The sequence below is a fragment of the Apus apus genome, chromosome 4 (genome assembly GCF_020740795.1).
Source record: "Apus apus isolate bApuApu2 chromosome 4, bApuApu2.pri.cur, whole genome shotgun sequence".
Classification (NCBI taxonomy): Eukaryota; Metazoa; Chordata; class Aves; order Apodiformes; family Apodidae; genus Apus; species Apus apus.
This window is the reverse complement of record NC_067285.1, coordinates 2805231-2821382: the sequence shown is the minus strand read 5'-3', so window position 1 is coordinate 2821382 and position 16152 is coordinate 2805231. Positions and strand designations below refer to the sequence as shown.

The window sequence follows — 16152 nt, the reverse complement described above, 5'->3', positions numbered from 1 at the left end:
TTTATTATATATGACATTTTAGATGGCCTTGATCAAAAGAGGACTGGATTACATCCTGCCATCCTCCCAGAAAAGCTGGTAGCCATCAAGTCCAGTCATTTTAGTGTATGAAGAGCAGAATTTAGGACAGAAACAAAGTTTCTGCTTGGAACAGAAAACTTAATTATGAACAAGAGGTTTTCACACCTCACGGGGAGAATATTGATATATTGGGAGGATAATCAAATGCCTACATCTGTGGTTTTAATGGTATTAATGTATCTTACCTGAAAATAGAAGTGGGTGAATTATTAAAGATTTTGGAGTGTATTGCAATAATTATGTTGTTTTTTCAGGTATTTATCATTGGACTCATTGCTGACAGAAAATTCCAACATTTCAATCCAGTCTTGGAAACCTACATTAAGAAGCATTTCAGTGCTACTTTAGCCTACACGTAAATTTAAAAAAATTACTTTTTCTGATGACTTGTACATTTTTCCAGAGAATGTAACTCAATTACTTGTTGATGTGGCTTAATTAGGAATTTGCCTGTAGAGCTGGGAGGATGGGAGGTTCTTGACTGGAGCTAGACTGTTGTTCTCTCCTGAATTAACAGTAGTGAAACATTCAGTCACTTGCAAGGAAGTCACCTTGGTTTTGTTGTACTGAGGGAAGGGAATGATTTGACTGTTTCAAGAATTATTTTGTAAGGCAAGTATTCATAAGCAATTCTCACTCATACTTGAGAAGGGGATCATGGCCATTTAAGATGCTTCAAATACATCTTGTTTGGTGAATTAAATTGTTGTTCTACTCTGTCTTATCTGAGTTCCCGTCACTTTGGGGAAGAAGCAGTGAATAACAAAAAATAAATGTCCATTATACTTGTTGCCTAAGTATTTCTTGACAGTTTGGTTCTTTGCTGCTGCCTCAGACTATTAATGTTGGAGGAAAAAAAAAATGTAATGGATATCTTTATAGTGTTGGGAAGAAAACAAATCCAAAGCAGGAAGCCTGCTGTGTACTTTGCTGTTACACAGTCTCTCTTACGTGATCTGAAAATGTTTGAGAAGTATTGATTTGAAGCAGTGAGGAGTTAGGCCTTTAGTGACAGCTTTGATGTTACAGTCACTTCCCTGAGTTACAGCCACTCTTGCAGCCTTCACGTGAGATGGGTAAAGGATGAAGCATCCTTCAGCAATGGGCTTCGTGAGTGAGAGCTGAAGGGGGCCCTTTCCTTTCAGGCAGGGAGAACATCCTTCCCTTCCTTAAATGTGGGAAGCAGAAGCAGGCTGGTGCTTGAGGATATTGGAAGATGTGAATTCTGGGTTGACTTGTGGGCATGACAAATCTGTGCCCCCTCCCTGTCTTTCAGAACTCAAGTTTAAGTGCAGAACAGTTGGCAATATCTAAGTGATGACTTGAAATTCTTAGGCAGGTTACTCCTGTTAAAAGAAATGCACATATATCAAGATACCTGTTGTCTTAATATATCCTCTTAGTGCTACATAATGTTGTGCTATTTATTTTTAGTGTGAATGTTGAAAAACACAGTGTAGCTAGGATGATCTGCAATGGGATTGCTTGTAGTTGCATTCAAATTGTGATTGATATACATGGGAAGGGAGGGAGGTGAAATGGTATTATTCTAAAAATTGTTTCACTTTCAAGTTTGATAGATTTGAAATGGGGAATAAGAATATTTCCAACGGGTGTTATATACATTTTTGATAAAGAAGTTCTGGCCCAGAAGCCATGGGAAGGCTGTGTAAAGGGGAAGCCTTGCTAAATGAGGAGACTCCCATTTTATGTATTCTAATTTGCACAGTTTGTATTTCATTTTTATTTTGATTATTATTAGTAGTTGTTATTATAATAGCTTAAATCTGAATATATTTAAATATCCACCATAAAATAAGTCTTTGCAGTATTGCTTGTGTATTGAGTGGTGTTATGTTCTGTGCTTTTCCTTTTTCCCCTCAAGAATAGGCTGCAGCTACTTAACTGCCAAAGCAAGAACGTAATGAGTTTATTAGTTGCATAATTAATTCTGTAGCTTGCTCGATGTTACTTGGGCACATAATCTTTCTTTAAACCTTTCAAAATTGAAGTTGTCCTCTGTGAGTTTGCCTCTAACTTGTATGTATTTTTTTGTCTTCAAACAGAAAACTGACTAAAGTTTTAAAAACGTATGTGGATAATGCTGAGAAGTGTGGTATCACTGATCAGCTCTTCAAAGCTATGAAAGCTTTGGAGTACATCTTCAAGTTCATAGTGCGGTCCAGGATCCTGTTCAATCAGTAAGTGTGGTGAATGCTGAAACCTCCTCTGATTCCCCTTGAGAAGAATGTTCAGGAAGTGCCACAATTACAGCACCACAAGTGAAACTTGCTCAGTATTGCACTATTTTAGAAATATCTTTAGCTCCTAGATTTCATTTTGGGAGGCAGCTGTTCCCCAAGAGTGAGCAGATTTCCTTAATCTTGAACCCAGCTGCACAGAAAGCAGTTAACAGAAGAAACCCGTGTCAAACTGAGATGGGTATTTTACATAGCAGTGCACTGCTAAAATGATGATGTGGTGCAGCTTTCTACAGTTTAGAGCTCTGAACAAACAAAACTTGCCACTATTCAGGGAACTTTTCAGTCATGGTACTGGACCGTTAAAGGTTGAAGGTACTGAGTGGCTCTATAGCCCTGTCCCTGTCCCCATCCAGAGCTGGGCTTTGCTGGTGGCTTTCCTTAAATGGCTGCAAAAGTCTGGGAAGATGAAAGTAATGGAATTTTTTCCCCAATGCAAAGGGGCTTGTTTTCTGGATGGGAGACTTGGTGTTTGTCCTTGCGTGGTGCTTGCAGGGTGTGAGGAGAAGCTGTGGTTTGCGGAGGGGTTTATTTGTGGGCCAGACATGGAGTGGGAAGAGTCAGAACAGGTGGACAGTGAGCGGGGGGGGGGGGGGAAAGGAGTGTGAGATGCACCTTTTTTGACATGCTGCCTCCTAAAAGAAAACAACAATTATCGTTGGAGTTAAACCCCAAGAACCTGGAGCTCCCTGGGCCCCTCTCCTGTCCGAGGCAGAAGCTGCTGCTGGTCAGTGTGTCAGGCCCTGCAGCCTGCACAGGTTTCAGGGAGCAAGGTGGAAAGAGGGATGCAGAAATCTCCTCAAGAGTGGTATTATTTTTGATAAGAGCAACATTTAGGTTTCTGTAAAAGCTCTTTTTATGCCTGCTGGAGGCTGCTCCCTACTTGACCACCTGCATGGTGAACTGCACAGACTGACTCACCAGTGCTGTCTGCAGAAGGCCTCCATCTATAGAGTCAAGCATAAATAATTCTGAGTTAATCTGGAAGTCAGAGCTGTATTGATACACGAAATATTACGTACATCGTCAACTTGTTTTATCACTTGTCTTCATTTAGATTCAATCCTTTTACTTCTTGTTAGCGATGATAACAGCCTTATTACAAGGGATTTATGTGGGGGCTCTGAAGTTACCACCTCCACCAACCTTTTGTCTGAATTGTAGATTGTAATTTATTTCTGTAGGACTCTTGCTGTGAGATTCATAAAACACTGAATGCCACTTAGACTGTTGCAGGTCCTACAAATCACTTTAAAACAGAAAAAAAAAATAAATGATCTCTTGCTGCAGATTAGATTAACAGGTAATATGACCCTCTAGTATTGGCTGTTGGATTTCCTCGTGTTAAGCACTGATTCACAGTTCTTTAGCTTTGGGAAGACACAGCTCTCAATGACAAGGGATTAATCAGGGAAGCTCCTGAATGCTGAATGACACCATGATTTGTTCTACTGAAAGACTTAAATCCTGCCCGAGGTGTGTGATTTGAAGTGATTATAATGCAGCAAGTGTGGCAGCCTTCTGAAATATCGTTAGTGCTTTACTGAGAAATTGCAACGAGGAAGCAGAATCTTTTATTAAAAAATACTGCTTTTTTTTACCTTTAGTAATATGCTAGTGGACTGAATGTGGAGCATTTTAGTAATGTGATTGCAGGCAAGCTTCAGTTGTAGTTCAATATGCAGGAGCCTAGTTCATCTCGTCAAAGCCTGGCGGCAAATCTGTTTGTTCTGTATATCAAGGTTTATAAAGGCAAAATATTACAAGTCAACTTTAGAAATGCATGTATTTGATTTACTTAGAAATGATTCCAGTGGTTATGTTGCGTGACAATAGTCTTAACGTTTGGAAGGCAGTGCTGGAAGGATGAGCTTGGTGTAATCCTAGTTTTCTCATAGGTGCAGTGTTTTTGGGCACGATCAGGTGTATTAAATAAATGGATAAACAACTGACAGTAGAAACACATTTGTGAATAACTTGTTTATTACAATTTCCTTTTTGAAACACAAAGCCTTTCGTCTGGAGCAGTTTGATTTATGGGACTGTCAAGCTTAGTTACTCCTTATGTTGTTATTAGTTTCCCCTCTCTAATCTGTTCGGGGGGACCCTGAAATCCATTATTGAAATTGGGAGTTAACAAGTAATTTGTCCTGCATAACCCCCAGTTTTAGCCTAAAAGAGGAATAGACATTTGCAAAGCAAAATAACACTATTTTTTTTCTTTAGCATTCATTTCCCCTGTGTACTGGTTAAATAGCTTTTTTTTTAATCTCTGTGTCTCCCAAAGGCTTATGAACATGGCATTAGGAGTGATACACATTAGCTTCAGCATAAAGCAGCAGCAACATTCTGAATTCCATGTTTATCTTAAGAAGATAAGCCCCTTCTGTAGTAGGTGGTCCATCATGGTATCTGAAAACATGAGGAAATCATACTGTGGCTGTTTGTATGGGATTCTCCAGTGTGGTGCTCTTTCTGCAGACCACATTCAAGACCTTACTGGGTTTAATTCCAGAAGAAAATGGACCAAAAGAGAGGGGAATTGAACTCTTACTGGGAGCTGCTGTAATGGGTCTTGGTGCAAAGTGTTTAGGTGAGCTCAGGGACAGAGCTAGTGGAGTCAAGGAGGACTTTGAAAGCCCAGTTGCTATCAAATGAGATCCTTAGGGGCAGTCAAAGCCTACTGGATAAGCCTGGGGTTTAAGCTGGGAAAAACCTCCCATTTGATGTTCACAGGCAACACCCCTGTTTATATTTAACCTGGATGTCAGCCCTCCTGGGCTTCCTTTAAGCACTGATCCCTGTTTTTCTTGGTTTGGGTCACGTTAAGTCTGTGTAGCTGATGTTCAAGGAGTGTTTTTGCAACAGCCCTTTGTGAGGAGCCACGTAGGTGAGTCAGACAAATTACCAAAAGGGGGGAAAAACATTTGAGGGATTTACGGGGAGCTGGTGGCCTCTTCCTCCTCCCTTTCCATTCCATAATGAGAACTGTCTCATCCTACACCTGAACCAGAGATCACTTAAAATTGTCAAGGTTGTTTCAGGGGCATTCATTCCTGTGCTGTATGCAACCAAGTGTTCCACGTTTTTCAGCCTGGCTGCGTGTTTTTTACTTCTGGTGTTGCTCAGGTATCTCAGGGCAGTTTTTATCCTGCTGAAGGCATCTGGCAGGGAGAGAGGGGTTGCTGTGAGCAGATCAGCTCTGAGGAGTCTCCTGAAGGCACAGGGACCTGCCTTGTCAGCTTCAGCTGGGGGTTAGTCATTCTTCTGCGGCAGTGCTACTGACTGGATGGGAAACTGAACCTTAACTAGTTTAGTGTCAGCAAGCCAGAAATTAGAGGTGAAATGGATTTTAACTTTAGTGCTCTTTTCCCATGGGAGAGAAAAGGTGTTTTTTTCAGTAAATAATGACTTGATGGGCTTTTTGTTTCTTTCACAGAGCTTAAGGTCGCCCACCTTAGGCCACTGGTAGATTTTAATGATTGCTGGCAAGTTGTCTGCATGCTTTCTGGCTTCCAGATCAGAGAGCTGCTTGGCATTGGTCCTCCCAGACATCTGCTGGCTCTTGTGCAGGGTGAAGAGACTTTATTCAATTGCTGTGTGAGCACATGGAATTGGGTCATGGCTGAGGGATTCTCTGGGACTTGAAGGCATAAACAACAGTCCTGGATCTGGAATTTTACATAGGAAGCTTTAAACTAAAAATATGATGTTCCTGCTGGGCCAGACTGGTCAGTCTACCTCGTGTTTGGATTCCTGTGAAAGAAAACTTTTGGGTCAGTGAAGAAACTTGTCAAAATCATTGAACTTAAAGTAAATGCAACATACTACAATCTGCCATTTGTACATTATATATATTTTTTAAATGTATTTAAACATACTTCCGTTTTAGTTGCATTGTGCTTATGAAGCCTGACTCTTTTTCAGACTTTATGAAAACAAAGGAGAAGCAGACTTCAGGGAGTCTCTGCTGCAGCTCTTTAAGTCCATCAATGAGATGATGAGCAGCATCTCTGATCAAACTGTCATAGTGAAGGTAGGTACTTTACAGGTCTTCATCATGGCTCTACCTTTGAATCCCTCAACAGCAGCTAGGCAGTCAAAGTGCATGTTTCTGTTGGTGCCCAAGAGCATATTTTACATCAGACATGGCTAATACTTAGTGCTTTTAGTTTGTAACTTAAGAATGTGCTTCAGACAAATTTACTTAAATTGCTGCAAATACCTCATTTTTTTTTTTTTTAAAAAAAGAGAGCTTAAGGGTTAAATGCCATCTGGCTTATTTAACTTGTGTAACCTTAGTATTAGGGGTTTTTTTAAGCCATTATCTATAAGATGTTGATGACAATGTAGATCCTCATAGTATGCATTTTTATATTCATATTTGTCCTCAGCTGTTCAGGATCTTCAGTATAGTATCTCCAGCCCTAGGACATATTTTTCATGGTAGATCAGTAGACAGCCAGCCAGCAGACTCCACTTCACACCCTTCTTTGTCCCTTTGAAACAGTATGTACTTTGGGTGGTGGTGGTTGGCTCGTGGAACTGGGAGCAAATGAGCAAATGTGTTGATAACACAGAGCAGAACCACTCACTTATAGGACTGGTGGGTAGGTTTCTGTATCCAGGGGAGTCTGAGGTCAACGTGCCAGTATCAGTCTCATGTCCTGTTGGTGAATCTCTCACCATGGAAAGGTACAACAACTGTCATAAAAACACCTTTGATAAAGCTACACTTTGAAGTTCCCCTTGTGGTTCCCAGTAGAATTTATAAAAGAATGTAACTTGGCATTGCCATGCTGAAGCAGTTGAGGGATGATAACCAGAAATAGGGTAAGAATTGGGGTTGATTTTGGGAATAGCTTGGCACTCTGGTTGCTCCTGCTCAGATGTGCAGTGGTTGAGCAGCAGAGGAGACTTTATAGCAACTGGGAGGCAAAAATGAAGGCATTGGCAAAGTGCTGTGCTAGTGCAGGAGGTTGCTTGGTCGAAGACATGGGTCATTTGTAGCTTGCATGCAGGTCTGAGGCTGGTAATGGCATGTGAGCACACAGCAAAAATAGATAATGGGGATAAAGCTGCTGAGTTTGAATATTTTAGGCAGTGAGATCGAGGCTGTGTCATCTGATAACAAAATAGGGATATTACATGTTTCAAGAAAGCTGTATTTTCATTCGACTGACAAGGCATGTATCCTGAATGGAAATGAGTGAGTTAGAGTCAGTGACTCAGTGTGTGTTATCTGGTGTTTTACAAATAGGATGTGCTCAGATTACGAGGATGGAATGTAAGAGTTATTCTCCCTAGACTCTCTTGTAAGGCCTGCTTCAGGAAGGCAGATGAACATGAGCTTTTTTTCTTTTCCAACAGTTTATGCTTTGAAAAACAAATGAAAAATAGATTTGGCTGCCTTCACCTGAGGTACGAGAAGACAAGCTTCCTAGCAAAGGGGAGAGAGATGACACTGCAGCAGTGTCTGTCCTAGGCTGTGTATTGTTTTCCCTTTAGGTCTCTGCAGACGTGTGTAGAGCACATCTACTGTCTGCATTTGAGTCCCTGTCCCTGCAGTGATCTGGCAGGTGAAACACTGACAGATGAGCCAGAGTGGGGTTGTCTGAGAAGTGTGCTTGTGAATGCCTTCCAGAAGCCTTGACAACCTTTCGTTATTCATCATTCAGTGCTTTCATCTCCTGTGGACTCTTAATTGCTTACCTTTTAGGAGACCTAATTGTTAGTATTGGCTCTTTGCAGCTGGGGAGATTGCTCTTACTATATTCAAATATCCACTGAAGCACTACAGGTTTTTTCAATAACCAGAAGAGGATGGTTCTATTACAAAGAATGAAATTATTGAATAGATGGATAAATGTGAGGTATTTTTGAGAGATTGATCATGGTTGCTGTGAATCTTGCCTGAAAAAGCTGTTGAAGTCCCAGGCTGGTGTCTGTAACCGTGTAAAGTGGACATGACATTACAAGCTTGATTTGACATCTTTATCAGTGATCTGCAGTTGGTAGTTAGTTAACTCACCATGTTAGTGGTGAGGAACATCAGAGGGACCACACGAAACTGAGGGGACTAAAAGGTGAGCTGCAAGGTAATGTAAGGCAGAGCATCTCAGGAAGAGTAATCCCTGTAAGGGGCTTTCCTTCAGGCTGGCAGTTGCAGCTTGAGGAAGACACCTCAGAGTCATAGCTGGCAGCTCTCCAGGTCAGTGATTCCACCTGCAGGGGCGGGGGAAGAAGCAACAGGATGTTGGGTGTCAGCCAGGGGGATAATGAGAACATGGCAGGGCTTTCATTCTGTTGTTAGCCTTGGTGTCTCTGTACCTTGTGTGCCAGGTGTTCTTCTGGTCTCTGTACCTCAGGAAACACCTACAGAGAGATGGAGGAGCAAGAGTGGGAATGCTGCCCCTTCCTGGCAGGTGAGCTGTCCGTGGAACTCTTCTGCAGCAAATCCCACAGTGGAAGGAATAGGGTGGACTCGCTGGCATCAGCAGGAGGTTAATTTAAAACCAGTGAAAAAAGGAGTTTTCATTCCTACCGGTTCCTGTCACAGGGGGTTATGGAGGCAGACAGGGCCAGCAGGCCCGGAAGGTGGTTGGGCAGATTGAGAGACCCCAGGTCCATAGATGTTCTGAAGGGATGGGTGGAGATGCAGCCTCTAAAGGAGACTAGAGGAGCCAGGAGGGGAATGGACCACAGAAGGTGTAAATAGCATCTCCTGGAGCCCACGAGCTGGGCTGTACAAGCCCTTAGTGTGGCTGCTGGATACTCTGCTGAGGCTGGTAATGGTCTGAAGCTTAAAGAGGGAAGATTCAGGTTGGACATTGGGAAAAATTCTTTCCTGTGAGGGTGGTGAGATCCTTGAACAGGTTGCCCAGGGAGGTTGTGGATGTCCCATCCCTGGAGGTCTTCAAGACCAGGTTGGATGGGCTTTGGGCAACCTGATCTAGTGGGAGGTGTCCCTTCCCGTGCAGGGGAGTTGGAACTGGATGATCTTTAAGGTGCCTTCCAACCCAAACCAGTCTGGGATTCTATGAAGTTTTGTAGAAAACTAATGAAGGCGAGCAGACAAGTTGCCAAGTCCCTGTGTTGTGCAGTTAAGATCAGCAGATCTAGCTGTAGCAGTTTCAGGCTTCTCTTACTGTCTTTAATATAGTGGGGAAGCTAAATAGCTGTATACAAAATAAGTCTGTTTGCAGAGATAAGAAGTTGAAAAGACCTACATAGAAAATTAAGGTGCTTCACATTAAACATGATGCTTAATTCACACATGTGAATATTTCTGTTTTTCCTTGCAAAAATTATAATCTGTCTTGATAGTTTATCAACAGGAAGCAGAACTGCTGCTGGAAAGTGTTTCTGAAATGTTTGCAGCTTTCCTTTCTGGGCAGGTTATACTCATTTATTTATTTTTTTCCCCAGCCTCCCTGTTAAGAGAGTAGCCTTCAAGCTGACACTGTGGGGGCGAGTGAATGCAGCCTTATGTTCTTAGCAAGAATTACTCTTTATCTATTCAAATATTGATGTCCTTCTGGAAGCTGATGAGCTGTTTCTGAGTGTAGCTCAGGTATTGAGTTCCTTAATAATTTGCATTTAAATTGGCCCTTTTTTAAAATTAGAATTTTTTTAAAGGTTTGGCTACGTTTGAAAGAAAAAAGTTGTCTCAAAAGAAAACTGTATGAGTTGTACAAGGATTTAAGGTTGTTCATCACTGCTCCCCCCCCTCAGAGGAGGGGTCAGAACTGCTCCCCTACTCCTTAGGGTGGTGTTTGTAGGGGCTGGTTTAGCACATACATGGAAAGAAAATGTTTGTTTGTTTTTTTCCCCAGAGTGTAAAGGTCTGTTTCATTTTGTGAGCTCTTGCTATTGCAAAGTAAAAACAAACGAGAAGCCTTATTAAAAGGTTATTTTAAATGTAAATTTTAGTGCTTCAACGTTGTATATTTACAATAAGTGCATAAAAATCCATAGATTCTTGGAACATAATTTGAGCAGAGTTTTACAAGCGTTTGGATCACTTACTGAAGGCAAATATGTTGCAATGAAAACAGTTAAGGTGTAAGAATGAAGAAAAACCACTTTTATCCTAGGCTATAAGGGCAGCAGTAGTCAATCCTATAGGTTTGAATTTGAGAAGCTGGTGTGATATAAATCACAGTGTTGAAAACTCTGCAGAGTTTGGTTTTTTATAGTTGACTAAATATAATTGTGAGGGGGTTTTGTGTGTCAGTATTGACTGCTTCAGAGGCAGGCATTCCAGGGACACCTTTACACTTGATTTTGGTTTTTTGCAGGTGTGCAGTTGTCCCAAGTGGAGAAGGAAATTCAAACAGTGATTTGAACGGACCAATGTTTCTGGTCATCCTCTTACTAACAAATCTTTGTGATGAATGGTTGTGCTGCAGGAACAGCTTGAGAAGTAGAGAGACTAAACTTGGCTTTTCAAGTATCAGCTTGAGTTTAAGAACAACTTCTTTAAGGTGTGCAGCATTTTCTATGTGCTCGTATTTTTAGTGGTTATAAGTGTAGTGACTTCACCTGGTTTTATTCTTATTTTCTGTTAATTGGTGCATGTTAATTATTTCTGTAATCTTTTAGTGTTTAAGCAGGAGCTCAGCTGAAGCCTAGCATGATGTTTCAAGTTTTAGATAAAAATGCAAATGTTTCCTAGTAATTTATTCTTGCATCTCTTTGAAACAAGGGCGGTTGAAGCAGCTGCATGGAATTTATGAGGACTGGCTGGTTTGGGCTGTGTTTGTGTGGGGGAGCTGAACTTTTCTCAGCAGGGTTCTCTGCTCCAGTGTTTGCTGCTGTGTGTGACTTCCTAGTGCTGTTCAGGATGGCTGAAAAATGAAAGGCTGGTAGCCCAGTTAGTTTTCCCTGCTTTGTGATCTTGATAGTAGGTGTGTGTATAAAATGATCCTGTAATGTGACCACAGAGGGCTGTGGTGGAAGATGATAACATTTTGCTAATGCAAATTCTCTTCTGTGTGGCTTTTTAATAAACCTTCTTGATTTTTAACCCATGATGCGTATTTCTCAGTGTCCCTACCCTACTTCTTCTGCTAATATTAAGCATTTATTGCTAAAGCCACAGAGAAGTATTTAAATTAAGACAGAAAACACATTACAAGCTGCTGAGGTACTGAGGAGGAAAGCAAGAGACTGCATTAGTCTGCAGGACTTTTCCAACAGGTTAAGTACTTGATAACCATTATTTTAAATTAGTGGAGAAACAAAATACAACCATAGACTGAGGTTTGTGTCTCTTAGAACCTATATGGGAAAGTCTGTTCTTGCTCTGGCACAAATACAACAATCTCTGGAAGAGCCCAACACCACTTGTGATCGTGCTCTGTGCTGTTCAACATGAAATTTTGTGCCAGAGGAGCTGGTTCAGTTGAGATTTTGTACAAATGAGTGCTGTAGAAATAAAAAATAGTATGTAGGCTTTCCTAGAAATTTTCATCCAGCTGCTGACTGGGCTTACCTTAGCTGGGCTGCTGGGTTGAATAGAATGGATCCAGGATAATGAGCGTGTAGAAGGCAGGTGTGTTGTGTTGAATGACAGAAAAGATGAAAATTAACATTAAAATAATGGACAAATTGATTTAGGAAAAGCAGATGTATTGCTTCATCAAAGAAAAGAGTTAGAGAATATATTGTATTTGGCAAAGAGTTTATGCTTAAAAGACCAGGCATGCTGTTTGACAGGAATGACTTCAGAAAATGACATTTTTAAATGAATTATTTTTGCTTTGATGTAATACAAAGAGATGAAGTTAAATCCCGGACAAAACCTGTAGTATGCTTTTCAGAAGGCATTTTTGAAAAAAACCTTGTCATTAGCTTGAACAAATTATGTTTGCAAACTTGAGTTAATATTGCACTTTTCCTAAATGTCAATAAACTTTTGTTACTAATTTTTTACATTTCTTGTTAGTGTAAACCCAAGAATGGGATAAAAGTATTTTCTGTTGTTGCAAGACTGCTTTGCTGTACTTCATGCTGCTTTGTTTTCCTTTACCATTGACTGCTTTTATTTCTGTGTTGCATTAAGGAAGAAATTGCTCAGTATTCTCAACTGCGTCACAGAATCACTTAGGTTGGAAAAGACCTTCAAGCATCACCAAGTCCAACCATTAACCCTACTCTCCCAAGTCCAGCCCTGAGCCATGTCCCCAAGCGCCACATCTAGATGGCTTTTAAACACATCCAGGGATGGTGACTCAACCACCTCCCTGAACAGCCTGTTCCAATGTCTGACAAGCCTTTCAGAGATGAAGTTCTTCCTAATGTCTAGTCTAAACCTCCCCTGGTGCAGCTTGAGGCCATTCCCTCTTGTTCTATCACCAGTTACTTGTGAGAAGAGACCAGCACCCACCTCTTTACAAAGCTGGGTCATGTAGTGAGTGTCAGTTAATGGTTCTTTTCATACCTGTGTCCTTTGGCTGTGCTGTGATACCTTTTATATGTAGATGGGATGTCCATAAAGGGGAAGTGACCCCATTTGTGTGTGTGGTTTGTGTGGAGAGGAGAGGAAGAAAAAAGGGATGAGACATAATATCAAGAGGTACTTTGCGAAAGCTCACGGGCTGACATGCATGTGTTGGTGTCGTGCCAGTCCTTGGTTGGCATGTGAATCACATCCCGGGAAAAAACCAAACCAACAAATTCCAAAATCACCCTGACAGTCAGTGTAACAGTGAGTGTACAAGGAACTTCAACTCAGCAGCAGGGAAAACATATCCATTATTCATTTGATGAGCTGTCGTCTTTCTGCTCTCTCTCCTTTTTATTCCTCCCCTTTGCTTTTTTATTTGTGTGCTTTCTAGTACTTAGCATGAATGATTTTGTAGCTTGATAAAGGTGGTAATAATTTGTCAGTTGTTTTCCACAAAGAGAGAAGCCCTTTTGGGCAGTAACATTTTTATTGCAGCCTAGCTGGAAACTGCAATTATTGACTACGTATGTGAGACTGGTATTTCCAGCCTTGGGTGTGTATCTAATGTGGTCACGTGGCAATTATTGCATAAACCTGTTTGAGTAAAAATCAGAGAATGAAAGTTCTTCTCTGTTGTGTTTTCCCTAATGCTGTTTTGAATTTTCAGGTGTAATAGGCATCACAGTGTAACTGTGAGATGAAGATTCTGGCTTAGTTTGCCAAGTGCTTCTTGCAGAAATGAGGAATTTGAGCCTTTGTCGAGTGCTGATCAGGAGGAGAAAGTAATCTAATGCTTTCAGTGGGGAAAAAAACCCAACAACAAACAAAACCAAAACCAAATTGCTAATTTGTTTTTTCCTGGTGTTCTGTGAGAAGATGAGAGCAGGTTTTTTTATCTGCTGAATTTAATATTCCTCACTTACGTATTCCAGTATCCTGGGAATAACCAGCATTGCAGTTGTGCTACTGCTAACAAAATATCTACTTTCAGCTGCAGCTTCTAATAGGATCAAATCTACAGTGAGAGCTGTTCTTTCTCAGGAGTTAATATCAGCAGCAAGTTATTTCAGTAGACCTCTGGATTACACAGATGCAGATTTCATCACGGGGCTGCAGAGCCTGCTTGTATGATCATGCAGTGTCATATAATGGAGTCAGCTGAGATTGGAAATGGGGAAATAGACTTCCTTAATTTCCTTTAAATATTAATATACTAAACTTTCAGTGGTTTGTCCATGAAGTCAAGTCTAAATGGCTGAAAATTGTTGCAACTGTAGGCTTTAAATTGATGTTGTAAATAGTTTTACCTGATTGTGCTTCATTTAAACCGTTAAAGTGTGAATTTTAAAGATTGTGCCAGCACAGTGTGAAATTTTAATTCAAGATATAAAATGCAAGCTCTTTTTTTAGTATGTGTTACTAAACATTTATTGCTACATGCATTTGAATGATAAGCAAATAAAAACACAGCGATGGCAGCAGTTTATAACTGGTCATTAGAGTCCTCATCCATCAAAACACATAAGCGTGCACATAATGGGACTATTTGCATAATTACAGCTATGAGCTTGATTTTTGAGCATGTAAGGAGTCCTTTAAGCATACGTGGAAGTGTTTGATGATCCAGCTTGACAGTTTAAATGGACTATGAAATGGAAAGCTCTGAAATTTGTGTCTCACCCATTGATGTCTTTCGCTCTTTGCTTTTTAAACGGTGGTCAACAAGGGTTGGCAAACGTCCTGCCCTGGCTTCTTGAAGTTATTGGGCAGGTTTCTTTCCCTCCTGAAGAGTTCATTCTGTAGAAGCAGAGACTGTTGGTGGGTTTTAAATCCAAAACTCCACCCCTCCCTCCCCCAGCAGTTTTCCTCTGTTCCTGTGGATGCTTCAGCAGGTGAAAAAAAAACCACAGCTTTTTTAATGACTAGTGAACACCAACAAGATCAGTGCTGTGGAAATACATCTTTTATTGTTATTGTTTGAGTGAATATTGGTGGGAAATGTTGAGTATTTACTCAGTTTTCCTTGAGAGACTAGATTTGAGGAGAGTATTGAACTTGTGCTGTAGGTCTCCCCTTAGACATTTCATTCTTTGTTGGCAAGATTTCTGTAATAACGAATATTCTGTGAAAAAGAAATGTGTGTATTCACCTTGCAGAGGAATGGATGAGCTGATTTGGAGATGAGCACAGTGTGCACTGAAGTTTAATCATGTGATATTTTAACTTCTTTAAAATGTAGATAGTTGCTCAGCTGCTGTAGCCCAGTGTTCTCCAGGATGGGTGATATTTTCAGGGTGATTTTCAGTCACTCTCAGCCCCTTATGTACATGTGACACTGGTGTAGCAAAGCTTCTACAATTCCTGCAGAATCCAATAGTGCTTTACAATCCAGAGAAAAGAATTGCCTAAATGGGTGCTTTTGGACATGGATGCATGCTTACTTAAATGATTTCACCAAAATAACTTCAATCTGCATTTTTATTGAGAAATAGATAAATTAGTAACTGCTTCATACATTATTCAAGAGAAGGCACATTTTGTATCGCTGATACCTCTGCTAATCTTATCCAAAGATGCAAATGATTTAATTAAAATAATTATACTGTATAATATACTTGAACTTTGCTCTAAAATAGTAGGTATTAATCATTAATGGTACTTGTATTTTTAGCTGGGAAGATGAAGTATTTGAGAGTGGATTCTGAACTTCCCCCCCTCTTTTTTGCTTAGCAACTTGAACTAAGATGTCCTTTGTGACTGTAATCGAACCCTTGGCCTCATCCACTCAGGAGTGGTGGAATTCAATTTCAAATGGCTGGGGTTGTGGCAGGAAAGTGTAGGTGTCTGAAAATGGACAAGGGCTTTTGTGTTTACCTACAAGGCTGTGCTCCTCAAGGCTGGTTCCCTGTGGCTCTTCCTACTGTTGCCTGATGCCAAACGGGGTTTTGTGGTCCCTTGGCTGCCTCTGACCTTGCAGTTGTGTAGTATAATCACACGGGCTTCAGACTAGAAAAGAATTGATTAAAAAAGAGAAGTATAAGGGCTTGTTTTCCTCCTAATTGAAAAGGGTAGGGAGCACATGGTCCTCTCGTTGATGGAAGCTGCAAATGCTGAGCATTAAACCCAAAACCAGAAATGCCCCATATGGGCCATAAGTCATTCCCCCTCTTGAGGCAAAAATACATTTATAATCAAACCATTTGGTATTACTAATGAAATGCAAAGATAAAGTAAGTCAGGCTGATGTAGTGTATATTCCAATTATAGTGTATTTTTCCCTACCTAGTCTGGTGTTCAATGTACACAGGAATTTGAGGAGCCTCAGTAAAAAAACTGCTTGTGGATGAGCTAATGAGGTTA

At 40.7% G+C, this 16152-nt stretch overlaps 1 protein-coding gene across 2 annotated transcripts in view; it reads left to right on the top strand.

Annotated features, from left to right (window-relative positions):
• DOCK1 (dedicator of cytokinesis 1) overlaps positions 1-16152 on the top strand; it is a 296429-nt gene that overhangs the window by 58988 nt on the left and 221289 nt on the right. For both annotated transcript variants that reach the window (XM_051617678.1, XM_051617677.1), the window contains exons 21-23: positions 336-436; positions 2148-2282; positions 6270-6378. In XM_051617678.1, the coding sequence (XP_051473638.1) occupies positions 336-436; positions 2148-2282; positions 6270-6378 (345 nt within the window). The remainder of the gene's footprint in view (positions 1-335; positions 437-2147; positions 2283-6269; positions 6379-16152) is intronic.